The sequence below is a fragment of the Pelophylax lessonae genome (assembly GCF_965119305.1).
Source record: "Pelophylax lessonae genome assembly, chromosome: 1".
Lineage (NCBI taxonomy): Eukaryota > Metazoa > Chordata > Amphibia > Anura > Ranidae > Pelophylax > Pelophylax lessonae.
Window position 1 is genome coordinate 115,813,632 of NC_138768.1, and position 16,532 is coordinate 115,830,163.

General features: G+C 42.4%; 1 protein-coding gene across 1 annotated transcript in view; it reads left to right on the top strand.

The window, feature by feature from the left end:
* Positions 1 to 3,705: 3,705 nt before the first annotated feature.
* The window catches only part of LOC309544263 (interleukin-6 receptor subunit beta-like), a gene marked incomplete at both ends in the record, with an annotated part of 87,284 nt that continues 74,457 nt past the window's right edge, over positions 3,706 to 16,532 (top strand). Inside the window, 3 exons of the mRNA XM_082243166.1 lie at positions 3,706 to 3,727; positions 3,857 to 3,976; positions 11,088 to 11,237. Of these exons, the coding sequence (XP_082099292.1) occupies positions 3,706 to 3,727; positions 3,857 to 3,976; positions 11,088 to 11,237 (292 nt within the window). The remainder of the gene's footprint in view (positions 3,728 to 3,856; positions 3,977 to 11,087; positions 11,238 to 16,532) is intronic.

The following is a 16,532-nucleotide window of genomic DNA, read 5'->3' on the forward strand; positions in this document are numbered from 1 at the left end:
ATCTCAAGAATATGTGTGATGTAGCCAAACATAATATTGTCCATACTTTAACATGGAAAATAGAACAGTAGCGCATGTTATAAACAAATATTGCAGTGGAAAACCCAATCAACAATGGATTAGTGGCAAATACTATGTATCGTTTTTGTAAAACAAATGGGATAAACTATGATGTGGCAGTTGAGGGATCCTCCAGCCATTTAGACCATATCTTGTGATATTTTGCTGGACGACCTCTATTTATAATTGTGTCCTTGTACAGCAGGAGACTGTTATTGACTATGGTTCTCCAGAAGACAATAGAAAGAGGGGCCTGTTTTGTTCAGTATAGTACTTGTGCCTTCCTAGCGTATAAAAGCAGGAGGCCCATCAGTGCCCTCTCTGCTGTAGATGGGATCAAGTTTTCCACCAAGCCCAGTACACAGACCTCCATTTTTAATGGGATTTTAGTTACTGACACTCTGTTAATATCCTCCAACACCTGCGTCCAATAATCTATAATAATCGGACAGGACCAGAAAATATGGCAGAAATCACCGGGGGTATAACTACATCTCCAGCACTCTGAGGGACAAGAGGGACTCCTAAGAAGAAGCCTTGATGGAGTATAATAAGCCCTGTGGATTATTTTAACTTGAATGAATCTGTCTCGTGCGGAGATCAAAATACGAAAAGGGTGTTCCCTCATATCATCCCACTCGTCTTCATCTACGTGCCAGATGTCCCGCTGCCATTTAGAATGCAGGGCAGAAAATGTGGGTAGAGCAACCGATACTAGGTGGGCATAAGATTCTTGATGTCTGTTTCTCTGTACAACCCACCCGCAGCATCCGCTCCAGAGCAGGTTGAACCAAAGCTAGGGGTACACGTGAAAATTGAGTGGAGAAGGCATGGGAGAGTTACATGTACCGAAACATATAATGGGGTGGAAGGTTGAACTCTGTGGATAATTGTGGCCATGACTTCAGGGTGGTACCGTCAGTGATCTGTGAGATGTTTTTAATAGTATATTTGGCCCAGGCAAATGGATCGGGTAACCCGTAAAAATGGGTCATACGAAGCCAGAGGTGTGTAGAGGGAGAAATAGCTCCCTCGGGGATGCATTTAAAATTGAGGCTCTGATGGTGGTGAGCATTAGAGGGGTGAGTGGGTATGGGGCCCTGGGGCCCCTAAATACAAGAAGCCGCAACTCCTCGAGGGAAGTGACCACTGCAGCCTCCGTGGAGGCATTGGTGCAGTCGGGAGACAGCCACCAAACCGCCATTACTAGTTGCATGGCCACAAAATATTTATGTCAATCAGGGAAGGCAAGACCCCCCTGATTTGTCGGGCGCATCAAGGTGGACAATTTGAAACGGGGGGCATTGGGGTCCCAAAGAAAGGTGGAAAACATCTGGTTAAGACGATTAAAGAAGGATTTCGGGATCCAAGATGGTGAGTGACGAAATAGATATATGAATTTAGGGAGAATTTTAATTTTTATTAGTTTTACAAGACCTATCAGCGACAGACCAATTAACTCTGTTACCTCTGAGTAGGTATTCAATAAATGCTATGCTCCTTGAAGGGAGGGGCCTGGGTCGTTGAGAAACTGCAGCATATCATCCACAAATATTGCAACTCTCTCTTCCAGCCAAGGAGTGTGTGTGATCCCTGCGCTATCTGAGGTGGCAAGAGAATCCCTGCTGCAGCGCCACTGGGACTGATACTAAAGCAGTAAACGATATAATTAAAGGAGTAGTGGTGCGCTTCAAGGGTTAGCTCTTGTGGATCTCTATTTGGGTTGGTGGTAGTGGTGTGTGTAAATCTTGATTTGAAGGTGCTCGGCGTGATAGATATAACATTTATATTCCAAAAAAAATTAGATAATGAAAGTGCAGGTGTGTCAATCAGATCAATGCGTGTGTCAATAAATACATAGATCAATAAATATCAAGGTTTTTCTTCTTTACAAATAAATAAATATATGAATACGGTGTGTGTTTTCGATGTGTGTATCAATAAATGAATAGATAAATAAATAAATATCAGAGTGCTTCTTCTTTGCCAGTGAACATCAATAAATAAAATATATAAATCCAGTGTTAGTCTTCAATCCGATTCATAAACAGTAAAAGATATATATGTGCTCAAAATAAAGTGCTACATGCAATTTCTATTAAAACAGTGCTGGAAGAGATATATGTGAACAATTCAATTGCAATCCTTCAAATACCAATATCAACTGAGATAGTCCAAAAAAAAAGAAAAAATATTTTAAAATATATATATAGAGAAAATCCAAAAAAGCTTGTGTGAATACGTTCCTCGCTTATATCCGTGCTTCACTCATGCAATTAAGTGACTGTGATCTCCTTCACCTTGTGTGTCACCTCTATGTGCTCTAGCCTCTCACCTTATAGGCAAGATCAATATGCCTTTGGTATCTATCCAAGCTCAACGATAGACTCAGTTTCTCTCAATCAGGATCCTTACTCTCTTAATGGAGCTGATTTCTTGGATTCCTATAAATGTTTGTCTCGATCGTTTTTCTAGTACTATCCTCCTTGTCCGGTCTTCAGTGTGCCTCAGAGACAAAGACTATTCATGGTGCAGTATATCCAACTCATTTATTAAAATATAAAGATTTGCACTTACAATTTGGGCATGATAATTCAGCATGTAAACAAAAAACCAGCCGCCGCTGTGGAGATCAGGCTCCGTTGTAACGTCACTTCCGGCTCCTCCTACACGTTACGTCACGAGGTCACGTGACTTCCTCCTGAGTACTTCCCACAAGAAAGGTCATTTGATGGTATCGAAGGCCTTCTCGATGTCTATAAAGGCCACCACCCTTGAACCCATATTACGCAATATGAACTTTAATGGCATTTCAGTCTTCGTCCGTTGGGTTCAATTTTGAGTTGGTCCACCCTTTGCAGCTATAACAGCTTCAACTCTTCTGGGAAGGCTGTCCACAAGGTTTAGGAGTGTGTCTATGGGAATGTTTGAACATTCTTCCAGAAGCGCATTTGTTGGGTCAGGCACTGATATTGGAGAGAAGGCCTGGCTCGCAGTCTCCACTCTAATTCATCCCAAAGGTGTTCTATCGAGTTGTGGTCAGGATTCTGTGCAGGCCAGTCAAGTTCCTCCACCCCAACCTTGCTCATTCATGACTTCATGGACCTTGCTTTGTGCACTCTTGTTGGAATAGGAAGGGGCCATCCCCAAACTGTTCCCACAAAGTTGGGAGCATGAAATTGTCCCAAACGTCTTGGTATGCTGACGCCTTAAGAGTTCTCTTCATTGGAACTAAAGTGCCAAGCACAACCCCTGAAAAACAACCCCACGCCATAATCCCCCCCCCCTCCAACAAATAATTTGGACCAATGCACAAAGCAAGGTCCATAAAGATATGAATGAGAGAGTTTGGGGTGGAGGAACTTGACAGGCCTGTAGAGTCCTGACCTCAACCCGATAGAACACCTTTGGGATGAATTAGAGTGGAGACTGTGAGCCAGGCCTTCTCATCCAACATCAGTACCTGTCCTCGCAAATGCGCTTCTGGGAGAATGGTCAAACATTCCCATAGAAACACTCCTAAACCTTGTGGACAACCTTCCTAGAAGAGCTGAAGCTGTTATTGCTGCAAAGGGTTAGCCAACTCAATATTGAACTGTACGGACTAAGACTGAGATGTCATTAAATACTTTTAATATAGTGTACATGTGGGTCTCCAAGGGAAATCGTCCACCATCTTCATTCTTACCATCTTCTAATCAGGACATAAAGCCAATACATAATTCAAGATTTTGAAAGGTGTTGCTCCTAAAAAGGTGCTGCAGGAGTGATTTTTTTTTTTTTTTTTTGCTTCCAGGGCCTTTTGAAGGATTGAAACGTTACACAATAATGATACACTTGCTTGATTATAATATGTGTGAGATTTCCACATATGAGACAACATTTGGAATCACCTACATCTATGTGGAGGAAGGAGGTATGTAGCATGTTGTGCTTTTGCAAATATATGGCCCTGACAACATATTTACTTGGAAATACTGCAGATGCTTGGAAACTCATGATGAGCCATACAATTTAGTTCACCACAGTCTTCAGTCATTTATACCAAGTGGACAAACCAATTGAGAACCCAGACATTTGGAAGTTTTAGCTTTGTATCTAATGGGTCCTTTATGCTTCGAAGAAATTAGGATTCAGGTCTGTTTGTGACAACTGCTTCTATGCAGCAAAATAGAAAATTATATTATTTCTTCTTACTCCTATTACAATTTATAAAATTGTTAATTTTTGGTGAGGAGTAATAATCAATAGAAAAGCCATTCCTCTAAAGCAGTGGTCTCCAAACTGCGGCCCTGGGGCCAGATGCAGCCCTTTGTTTGCCTTTATCCAGTACAGATGACATGCTGTACTTTGCACTGCAAAGTACAGCATGTCATCTTTGCCAACAAACCCCTAAAACAAGGGTTCACATTATATTCAGAGCAAGGTTAATATTTTATACCCCTGTCAGTCATGTACATCCGTGCACTACTAGTGTGGAGCACAGAGACACTATTGTTCAAAGTGTATGTATAGCCAAAAATGTTTAAGCTTTGGATAGAGTAGGGAAGAGTAAAAATAGTCAGATTTTTTTTTTTTCCTTGATGAAAATTTAGTTCATGTTTTGTCCCGGAGGTGCAATGGGAAATGAGTGGGAATCACCTAAAGTTAGGTTAGAAGTATTCCCCACTCAAACAGTTGTCCCCAAAACAAAAAAGATTTCCCTTAACCTCCCTGAGGCTCGGTTCACATATATGCGATGCGGGAAGGCTGCGAATTCGCAGCCTGTTCCCGCATCGCACACGCACCCCCGGCAGTTCCCACTGCCATATGCGATACGCTGGGGGTGTCAATGTAATCTTAACGACACCCCCAGTTTGATCGCATATCGCAGTGCGATCGTGCAGCTCGCACAGGATCGGATCGCACAAGTGTGAACTGCTGTGCGATCCGATTCTGATGCGGCTAGAAAAAAGGGTCCTGTGCGCGTTTGGTGCGGCTGCGGTGCAAATTTAGCCATACAAACTGTATGGCTAAACTCGCACCGCACAGCCGATCGCATGTAATGTCGGAGCAGTGCGCTCCGATATTACATGCGAACCCCGCACACGCACAAGTGTGAACCGGGGCTGACGGTCTGATTATGTAAGAATTTTTGTACTAAAAGCGGTACATTGTTTTGTATGGAAATATGTTGTTTTATATTTTAGGCCTGTAATTCTTAGGAATAAAAAGGGAGAAAGATACCTGCGCTCAGAATTACATCAAGATAGCATAGGCAGCCAGCTCAATAGGCAGATTACAAACCCATACACTGATAGTAATAAAATAGGAGCAGCGCCAAAATTAAATACATATATAAAAAATATGCAAATATACAAAAAACAGTATAGACAAAAGTCCCAAAGTCTTAGATGGAGTTGACGGAGGAAACCAGTCAAGATCATCCAATCACCAGTGTGTAGTGGGGAAAACATGATCACCCACAAGTGACAGTCAAATCTGCTTACCAGAGAGTTTGACCCTCCTGTTACAGAGCTGTCAAAAAGCGCCAGAGCATTCCAGAAGCACTTGACATAAAGGATCCCTCAGAGTTCCTCTGGTCTGTAATGACACCCAAACTCTCCACTCACAGGACAATGCAGAAGGACAACACCAGCCTGAACCACTTAGAAAGCTCCAACCAGAAAGGTAATACCTCAGGAGGACAAAAGCAGGCCAATGGTGTAGTACATAAAAACAAGAAACTTTATTAAAAAAGTAATGCACTTACATGGATGTAGATTCAAACAACATGTGAATAATAACCGTGGTATAAATAGAGCGTGCTGCACATCAGAGTGCCCGGTCCGCCTTACGCGTATCGTCATACACTTGATGTCAAGAGGATTTAATTTTGGCTCTGCTCCCATTTTATTAATTCATAGGAATAACTCACTTAAATCTGTCCAAACAAGAGTCTAGTAGACATCCCCGATATAATAAAGTTTGAAACAAAAAAATCATAAATTATAACCTCCCTAGAGGTATTCCCGAGTGTGGCTCGGTGTTAATACAGAGCACCAAAAGCGGTAACCCCGAGCCACACTCAGGATTACCCCACAATAAAACTCACCTTCCCCTGCAATCCCCCGCCGTCCTCCAGCCATCCTCCCGCTGTGTGCTCGGCCGATGCCGGCACCTGTCTTCCGGTTCCCTTCCCTGCGAGTGCTGCGATGCATGGGGGGGGGGGGGGGTGGAACCGGAGGCAATTTCAAAAATGTAAATACACCAAATGACATGATACTATGTTGTTCTCCTAACGGATTACACTGTATCATGCCATTTCACTACAGGATTTCACCTGGGGCCTTTTCCAGTACCCTGCCTGTGCTTTTCCAGTTCTTTGTGCCTGGAAAATAGAGAACCATGGCGTCCAAAAAAAGCGTTCTTTTTACTTTTTACACAAAAGCGCTTTTAGACAAACTGATGTTCCCTCATAATGAAATATCTCCACTTTGAAAATAATTAAGAATTTGATGAAACTACTCATCCCGCGCCAAAACTAAAAAAAAAATGTGTGAAGTACAGTAAAATCTTGGTTTGAGAGTAACTTGGTTAGAGAGCGCTTTGCAAGACAAGCAAATTTTTCAAAAAAATTTTGACTTGATATACAAGTGATGTCTTGATATACAAGTAGTGTCATGTCACAACTGTGTATAAAAGAGAAGAGAGGCGCCTCTAAGTGTAGCAATATTGTTACATTTAATGAAGGTTCAATATTTAGCAGCTCACATGGTTGATGATTAAAAGAGGCACATCTAAGCATGCAGGCATCCGGGGTAAAGCTGTCCACATAGACCATCCTCCGCACTGCCATCTTCATCACACCCTTCCACGCTGCGCTCCACGAGCGATTCAAAGTCTCGCTTTCAGATCACTCTACTGCAGGGTAGTCTTCCCAATCACAATTGCAGACGGACATCGGTGAGAGCCAGTGGTTCAGAAGATGGTCTATGTGGACAACTTTACCCCGGATGCCTGCATACTTAGATGTGCCTCTTTAATCATCAACCATGTGAGTTGCTAAATGTTGTACCTTCATTAAATGTCCCCATACTGCTATACTTAGAGGCGCCTCTCTTCTCTTTTATACTCTGTAGCTCCTGCTGGATTTTGCTTCTAATCCCCTTGTGGAGGCTGCCATTTGTGGATCGACATTTTATGATGACACAACCTATCACATTGGTATAATCTTTGTATATAGACTATAAACTGAAAGACTTATGAATAAATAGTTGTGGAACGGATCATCTGAGTTTCCATTATTTCTTATGGGAAAATTTGCTTTGATATAAGAGTGCTCTGGATTACAAGCATGTTTCCGGAACGAATTATGCTCGCAATCCAAGGTTTTACTGTATATCAAATGATTCTTCAGAATTTCCAACGGAGCTATGTGCCAGAAAGTGAAAAATGGGGGGAATGTTTGGGACTTTAAATGAGACGCGCGGTGGAATATGCCGAGCGTCTCCATCCCTAGAATAAGAGAAAGGGTTGGGATTTTAAATGAGAGATATGACCCAGTAGACAGGAGACAATAAAACACATTTACTGTACATACAAATGGGGAACCATAACATGAAGAATGTTGAGTAAACAAAATAATAAACTGGTAAGTAACCCCAGATCCAGTGTTCATGAAGACCAAAATAAAAATTTTCCAAGGGTGATAAGATGGTTTGATATGGTTACAACATCAATAGACTAAAAATATCAACAGTAATCAAGCATCTGTATATAATGACATCAATAGACAACGCGTTTGACAAAATGGAAAGATAACCCAAGTAAAAGGTAAACCACGTTATAAAGATGAAAGGCTCCGAAAGTGTAAAGAGCAGTAAAAAGTGTATGAGATAGTGCAGACATAATGCAGGAAATGATGTGATGAATACCAAGAAGTGAAAGGTATGGTGGAGGGCAATACCGGAGGTGAGACGCAGATTGCACCCATGTGTGTACAGCATTCGCCAAAAGCCGCCCCACTCTGTGGTCCCAGCATCACCCATAGTGCATAGGCAGAAGCACCACGGAGAAGGTAACCGCCATAGACGGACCGCTCCGTAGGCTGCCTAATATGCACTGAGGGTGGAAACCGGACCGTCGACGTGGTGGCACCAAAATTACGTCACACGCCGGCGCCGGGGGCGTGGCGCCGAATCGCAGCGGCACTGCCCACCCGATCCCCCGCACCAAGAAAGGTGAAGGGAGAGAGGGAGGACGCCCGCCACGCATCGCAGCTCCTGGAAAAACTGCCGGCAGCCAAAACATCCCCACGAGCCAGTGTGCACACTGCTCTTTACACTTTCGGAGCCTTTAATCTTTACAACGTGGTTTACCTTTACTTGGGTTATCTTTCCATTTTGTCCCATTCCTCTCACCCCATTTGGTGCTATTTTTACTACTTTTTCACTCCATATGGTGTAACTTTTACCATAGTCTTGCCTTTACTTGTAACTCAATAAGCAGCACCATATTTTAATTTAAGCTACATATATTATTATATCTTGTATTAGATTATATAAATTTTTTCATATTTTCTGACAGATATACAGTAATTTTTGTTGCTGCTTACACGCACTTTTTTCACCCCACTCATTTCAGTCCACACTCATCCTGTGTGTGGCGTGCTCGTCCCTGCCCGCCTGTCCTGTGTTCCCTCAGCTCCCGTGGGAGACGCTCTGAGCCATGCTTCACCTCCGTTTCCAGTGTCCACCTGTTTTATAAAGTAAGTTTGGGAGTTGGGGACCCTGTTTTCCCCCTACCCTCCTATACTTACATATTTTTTTATAGATATGGATAGACATCTTCTCCTGAAGAAGTGGCACAAACGGTCCACGAAACTCGTTGAGTCTATTGATGTCATTATATACAGATACTTTATTACTGTTGATATTTTTAGTCTATTGATGTTGTAACCATATCAAACCATCTTATCACCCTTGGAAAATTGTTATTTTGGTCTTCATGAACACTGGATCTGGGGTTACTTACCAGTTTATTATTTTGTTTACTCAACATCCTTCATGTTATGGTTTCCCATTTGTATGTACAATAAATGCGTTTTAATGTCTCCTGTCTACTGGGTCATATCTCTCATTTAAAAAGTCTCAACCCTTTCTCTTATTCTATGTGCCAGAAAGAGACATCAGAATCATCGCTGTCCTCACTTTCTGTACCTGATGATGAATTTTCCCACGAAACACTATCGCTCAGTTCTTCAAGTAACTCAGTTTTGCTGTCGCTGTCTTTCAGTTAGTCTAAAAGCGCTTTTGCGCAAAAAGAACGCTTTTTGGATGCCATGGTCGTTCTCAATTTTCCAGGCACAAAGAAATGGAAAAGCACAGGCAGGGCACTGCAAACGCCACCAGGTGAAATCCTGTGGTGAAATGGCATGATAAAGTGTAATCCGTTAGGAGAACAACTTTATATCATGTCATTTGGTGCATTTACATTTTTGAAATTGCCGCCGGTTCCACCCCCCTGCGCCGTGACGCTCGCAGGGAAGGGAACCGGAAGAAAGGTGGGGAACCTGAAGAAAGGTGCCGTCATCGGCCGAGCACACAGCGGGAGGCCAGCGGGAGGATGACTGGAGGACAGCGGGGGATCACAGGGGAAGGTGAGCTTTATTGTGAGGTAATGGCTTTATTGTGGGGTAATATAGGGATAGAGACGCTCGGCATATCCCACCACGCGTCTCATTTAAAGTCCCAAACATTCCCCCCATTTTTCACTTTCTGGCACATAGCTCCGTTGGAAATTCTGAAGAATCATTTGATATACTTCACACATTTTTTTTAGTTTTGGTGCGGGATGAGTAGTTTAATCAAATTCTTCATTATTTTCAAAGTGGAGATATTTCATTATGAGGGAACACCAGTTCATCTAAAAGCGCTTTTGCGCATAAAGAACGCTTTTTTGGACGCCATGGTCATTCTCTATTTTCCAGGCACAAAGAACTGGAAAAGCACAGGCAGGGTACTGGAAAAGGCCCCAGGTGACATCCTGTAGTGAAATGGCATGATACAGTGTAATCCGTTAGGAGTACAACATAGTATCATGTCATTTGGTTTATTTACATTTCTGAAATTGCCACCGGTTCCAAATCCCCCCCATGCGTTGCGGCGCTCGCAGGGAAGGGAACCGGAAGACAGGTGCCGGCATCGGCCGAGCACACAGCGGGAGGATGGCTGGAAGACGGCGGGAGATCGCAGGGGAAGGTGACTTTTATTGTGGGGTAATCCTGAGTGTGGCTCGGGGTTACCGCTTTTGGTATTCTATATTAACCCCGAGCCACACTTGGGAATACCGCTAGTTAGGTTAAATCCTGTTCTGAGAACAACTCTAAAATTTTGGAATTCCCTTCATTTTCTGTCTTTGTGACAATGATGAGAAGTATAAATACAAGGGTAAATTTCCCCAATGGGGACTCAGACAGCAATAAGTACTTGATGGGGGTCTAACCCTTCCCAAGTTAACCGGAATTGCGTAGAGATCATCTTTAAAGTGGAAGTAAATACTTTTTTTTCACTTGTACCTACAAGTACTAAGTAATAAGACTTATCTGTAGGTACCATGAATAACTTCTAAACTTGCACTGTGTAGGAGATATTCACACTGCATGCAACTGGTGATATCACTAGTGCATGTGCTCTGAAGGAACGGCATACCCATGCAGTCCCTTCAGAGCTCCTTGCCCTGGTCCATGGCTTCCGCGTGGACCAGAACACGCGTCATCACGGCGTGTTCAATCAGAAGCACACGAACCTGGAAGAAAGACTGGGTGAAGATGGAAGCCCCCTCATAGGTGACAGTGCGGCACTGGAGGGCTTCGTTCTAAGGTAAGTACTTCATAATGTGCTAGTATGCAATGCATACTAGCACATTATGCCTTTGTTTGGCAGGATTTAAAAATCAAATCGTTGCAGCTTATTAACCGCTTTAAGTATTAAAAATACTGGTTATTAGTATGTCAAAGCTCATAAAGTGATTGTTATTATTTGAAGTTCCCAGGACTGGTCCTAATGTGACTTTAAAAAGTTTTACCAAAACCTCAGCCGTGGTTGAATGGGAAGAAATTCCAGAAGAGGACTGTTTGGGCTTTTTACTGTTCTATAGAATATTCTACACAGACATTGTAAAGAACATCACTCAAGGTATAAATGGAATTTCATTTACCACCAAACAGTATGTAGTAGATGAGATAAGGGATGACAAATCTTTAGGTGAGTACTCCCCTCTTCTCCCATCCCAGATCCTGTTTTTTTAATTACTGTTGACTTGAATAACCATAAAATAAACATAGCAACTGTTAAAAGTGTTACTAAATCCAGGACCTGCATTCACTATATCTGGTCTCCTACAGTACACAGACGATGGGAATGCAAATATTTTAGTAAATATAAACTGCTGAATACCTTTTCTCATCAGCAGTATATAGCAGTCCAGTGTCTGGTTAAAGCTTGTAGGAGCTTTTAATCTACTCTGACTGTCCTATGAGGCTGCGGGACCCCTTACCCTCTGTCTGGACAGTGCTGATCACGTAAGCTGTTGCCCGCACGTACAACGTCATATCCGGTGGTTGGAACGCAGAACACGGAAGCAGCGTCCACTACCAGGAAATCATTAAGGCGTTTATTTCCTGCATTTCTGGAAGTGTGTTTTTTGGCTTTTAATAACAAAAATACTGGAAGGTACCTCACTATGGAGATCTCTCTTTTTTACACCCATGGGGAAAGTCATTAAAGGGCACCTAAGGATTCCAGAACCACATACCTACCTCACTTGCATTCCTAACAGAAGTGCATATAGTCTTCACCAGCCATATCTAAGCTGTGACTGGCGTTTTCCCCCTGATTATCTGGTGAGTGGGGGACTGAGAGGGGAGCACTGTGTGGAAGCACTTGGTCATAATTGTGAAGAGGAATTTGAGCACAGAGCACCTTTTAAGAAAAACCACTTGATGATAAAAAGCACAAAAGCACTGAGCACTTTTTTCTTTAAAGACTGTTTATTATACCTATAGACTTTAATGAATGATATTTTTGTTTATGAACACCGTTTGTTATTGGTTGCACATTATACTGCATATTGCACTTTATTACATGTTTGCACTAGAATATAATATAATTTAAGGATTTAGAATTGTATGCTAGCACTAGAATTATTGAGCAGCGCTGACACTTATTTTTTGATTATTCACCTAAAGGCACACCCTTTTGTTTAGCTGCAGCTCAAGTTTTTATATGATTATTTATTTACTTAGTGTGATCTTCACCATAAGCACAGGTACCCACACCTTATTAAGTGTCCATTCCCAAGAAAAAAAAATCTTTAGCAATACACACCAAACTGAGCATGTGCAGAGTGACTCCAAAGGCTCTGCCTTATCAGGAGATGGATTAGGGAAAGTGGAAGAAGGGGAGGATCAGAGAAGACAGGATCAAACAGCCTTTTTACCCCTCTTCAGTGGAGAATTATGGGAGAGGCTTTATAGGGATCTACCAAACAGGCCCACTCTCTCTTGCTTCCCGGGATCCATTGAGTGAGCATCGGTCCACTGCTACCGCCCGGAGGATTGCAGCTACCACGCCACCCACTGCCACTGCAGTTCCTTTGCCCCGCCATGCCAGGGGTATCCTTGCATCATCGCTGAAAGCAGATGTGCCGGGCAGACCGCTGAACCAGCTGACCAGCCAGCCATCTTGAGCTGATCGCTAGACGAAGGACCAACTCGCATCACTTACAGGATAATCGTTTGTGGTCATCAGGATTGACGAAAGGGCACATGCCCAAAATCCCCTTGCCAGCCACTAGCACATCACTTTTGAACACTGTATACAGAGGACCTGTCATTAGTCAGACCAAGTATCTTTGCACGGATTGCTGATCACTTTTTGCCATTCTTAAGGATTCTTTGCGTCTCTGAGCTCCAACTGCCAGCGAAGATAATTACAAGGACTTATATTCAGAACACTACCCTTTTTGCTCTTAAACGAAGACATGTTACTGGTACTTATACTACTCAATCTCTCATTAGGATTACAGGTAATATAGGCCAGCCCGGGTTTTCCCTTTAGTAGTAGTAGTACTGAAATAAACTAATGACCCTTTGAAAATCTGTTTGCTTAATGCCTGTTACTTTGAATACATGCCCAGGTAATCCCACTGCAGTCGAGAGGGGATGCAGCTGAAGGACAACCACAACCACAGGTACAAGCCAGTGCAGGGAAAACAGGACAAGTTGGTGCAGACTCCTATGGAGCTAGGACTCCCCCCGATTCATTCTTTACAGACATGAGACGGCTGGTTGAGTGTCTGGTGAAAAATGGCTCCACCACCTCCAACCAAGGGTATAGGAAACTCAGTTTCTTCTCAGGGCAAATGCCAACCCCTGCTGGAGAGGACAAGTTTGAGACATGGATGAGTCAGGCCCTTTAGGCAGTAGAAGAATGGAGTGTTCCAGAAGCTCTAAAGAGGCAGCTGCTTAGTGAAAGTCTTAGAGGTCCAGCAGCCGAAGTGATCCGTATTCTGCGGATGGGAAAGAAAGACTGTGTAGCTATGGATTACATAGAAGTTCTGTATGCTGTATTCGGAAGAGTAGAGAAGACCTCGGATCTTTTGTACAAGTTTAACCACACCCACCAGCAGAGAGGGGAATGACTTTCCGAGTGCATTTCTCAAGTGGACGGGATGGTACATCAGATCATCCTCAAGAGGGGCAAAGATGCTGACCAAGTCCATCTGGATGGAGTCTTACAAGGGGCCTGTCCAAACCACCCAATTGTTTCAATGTTACTGCTAAAGGGAGCACGAACAGTTCCTGCTTACCCTGAGGTGATGAGAGAAGTGAGGGAAGGGGAAGCTTTGCTGGAAGAAAAGAGTCAAAGAGAAAGCATCTGCCTGTTTTGTATATGTAGAACCTAGTTTCTCAGATGAGGACAGTGAGGCAGGAACAGACCAAGAAGGGCATGTTAGCCCCTACAGCAAAAAGTCAGTTGGCAACCCAAAGCCAGTGGAATGAATGACCCAAGTCGCTCAAGCTCAAATGTTCCAGGCTCTGATGTGAGTGAAGGAGACTCAAGGGAAAATGCAAGAGTAAAGGTTTAACCCAGGAGGATCGAGGTTGCTCCAAACCAAGGGAAACTTCCGGGGACCGTCAGTGAAGGAGACAATTAGGGGGCCCAAGGCAAAACAGAGCGCCAAAGTTTGGAAGTAATCAAAGCAGAAATGACAGGCAAAATTTTCCACTTCTACCCCTTTTGCCTGTACCTAAAAGTGAGTCGCTCAGGCAGGGAAGAAAGACACAAAAGGCACCCTCTTCTAATCGAGCTGTCAAAGTGACTTTACCACCACAAGGAAAGCTAGCTAGGGCTCAGACTATAGAGCCATAAGCAAGGAATTTGCCGAAGAATTTAGTAGGGCCCTCCCTAATAGTTTTGCTTCAAGTAGAGGGAATCTACACCAAAGCACTGTTAGATACCAGAATACAAGTGACTCTATTGTACAGGGATTCCTACTAAAAAATATCTAAAGCATTTCCCATTGTGTAAGCTGGAAGAGCTAGAAATCTGGGGTATTGCTACCCAAAAGTTCCCCTACGACGGATACATCCCTATCAAAAATAGAATTTTTGTATTTACTGTAAAATCCATTACTCTGAGTTTGACGGACACACCGCTCCATAAATCATAATTACTGAGTTATATTGCCTCCTCCAGGAGTAGGACTAGGCTGAACAAAAAACACTTGGCTACGCCCATGAGCCACCCTCAGCTGGTATATAATCCCCCTCTCTGCTCTAGGTAATGTTTAGTAGCAATCAGTATTAGGAGTATCGTTATGTAAAGATGTATACCGCGTCAACACTTGGTATCCAGCAGCCAGCAAAAACAAAGGCCAATTTGTGAAGAGTAATGAATAAAAAATGCAGCGCTGATAAAATAAACAGTATAAAGTGCAGATCATATGTCAATGCTTACATAAAAGCAGACCAAATATAATGTGTAAACTAACACAAAAGTATAAAAATTCACATAAGTGAAATTAATATACACTATGCAAAAATAAGAATTGCAGGTGTATGTGCAAAATTATGCAAATAAAGTGCTTAAATGTGCATATGTATGAAAACATATACATTTAATAAACAATTTGCAAACATATGTACAAAAATATGCGTGTATATAAAGTGCGCATATGGGGTTGACCTCTATTTAGACAAAATGCGTCCAGTCTACTGCATATCCTGAGGATAGTTTAATCCTCTTAAGTGTGTGTTTTCCTTTGATATTAAATTGCGCTTAAAGGTAAACACTATATAAGTTTTTTGTTTCCTTGAGTTTTTTCGTGGAAAGTATTTCCTGCAGTGGGCACTAAAGATTACCTTCCTATGATCTGTGGAGGATGAGTGTAACCTTTTTATGAAGGATCTGTGACATCTGCCATAAGGATTATCCATTTTCCTTGTCAGCCTGAATGACCAAAAAAGTATATGCTTTGTTGGGTCCTCATTATCTGGTAAGCTTCTGATTCACTTATACCATTGGTGGTGGTCATACACCTAGGATCATCTGACGAGAATTTATCTGTACTTTGCACTTTGTGGTGGATATAATACGAACTATTTTTATGATAGACTATTTTTTCCTTATTGCTTAAACACATATGCACTTTATATGCAAGCATATTTTTGCACATATGTTTGCACAATTGTTTATTAAATGTTTATGTTTTCATACATGTGCACATTTAAGCACTTTATTTGCATAATTTTGCACATACACCTGCAATGCTTATTTTTGCAAAGTGTATATTAATTTCACGTGTTATTTTCACACTTCTGTATTAATTTACACAATATATTTGGTCTGCTTTTATGTAAGCATTGACATATGATCTGTACTTTATACTGTTTAATTTATTTTATCAGTGCTGCAGTTTTTATTCATTAGTATTAGAAGTATGAAAACTCCATAGAGGGGTGGGTGCTGCGTGCGTCGATGAACTCAGAGAAATGGCTTTTACGGAAAGTACAAAAATCACATTTTCTCTTGCGTTCATCGACGGACACAGCACTCCATAAATCATGACTACTGGGACGTCCAAAAGAAGTGCCAAAAGAAAATTGAAGGGTGGGAAAAATAACCAAAGGCTAAACAAAAGAGCCATTAACCAGGAGACAGGAGCCTTAACCGGGTCACAGGAGCCCCATCTGAAAAATAAAAATTTAAAGAAAAACACCCCTCAAGAGGGAACAGCCCCTTTTAAACAGCAGCCTGCAAAACTTTGCGGCCAAAAGAAGCATCCCCAGATGCCAAAGTATCTACCTTATAGAATTTTGTGAATGTATGCACTGATAACCAAGTGGCCGCCTTGCAAACTAGCGATATTTGTGTCTAATAACGGAAGGAACTACTCAGCGCCGGATTAGAATGCGCCGTGACAGGGAA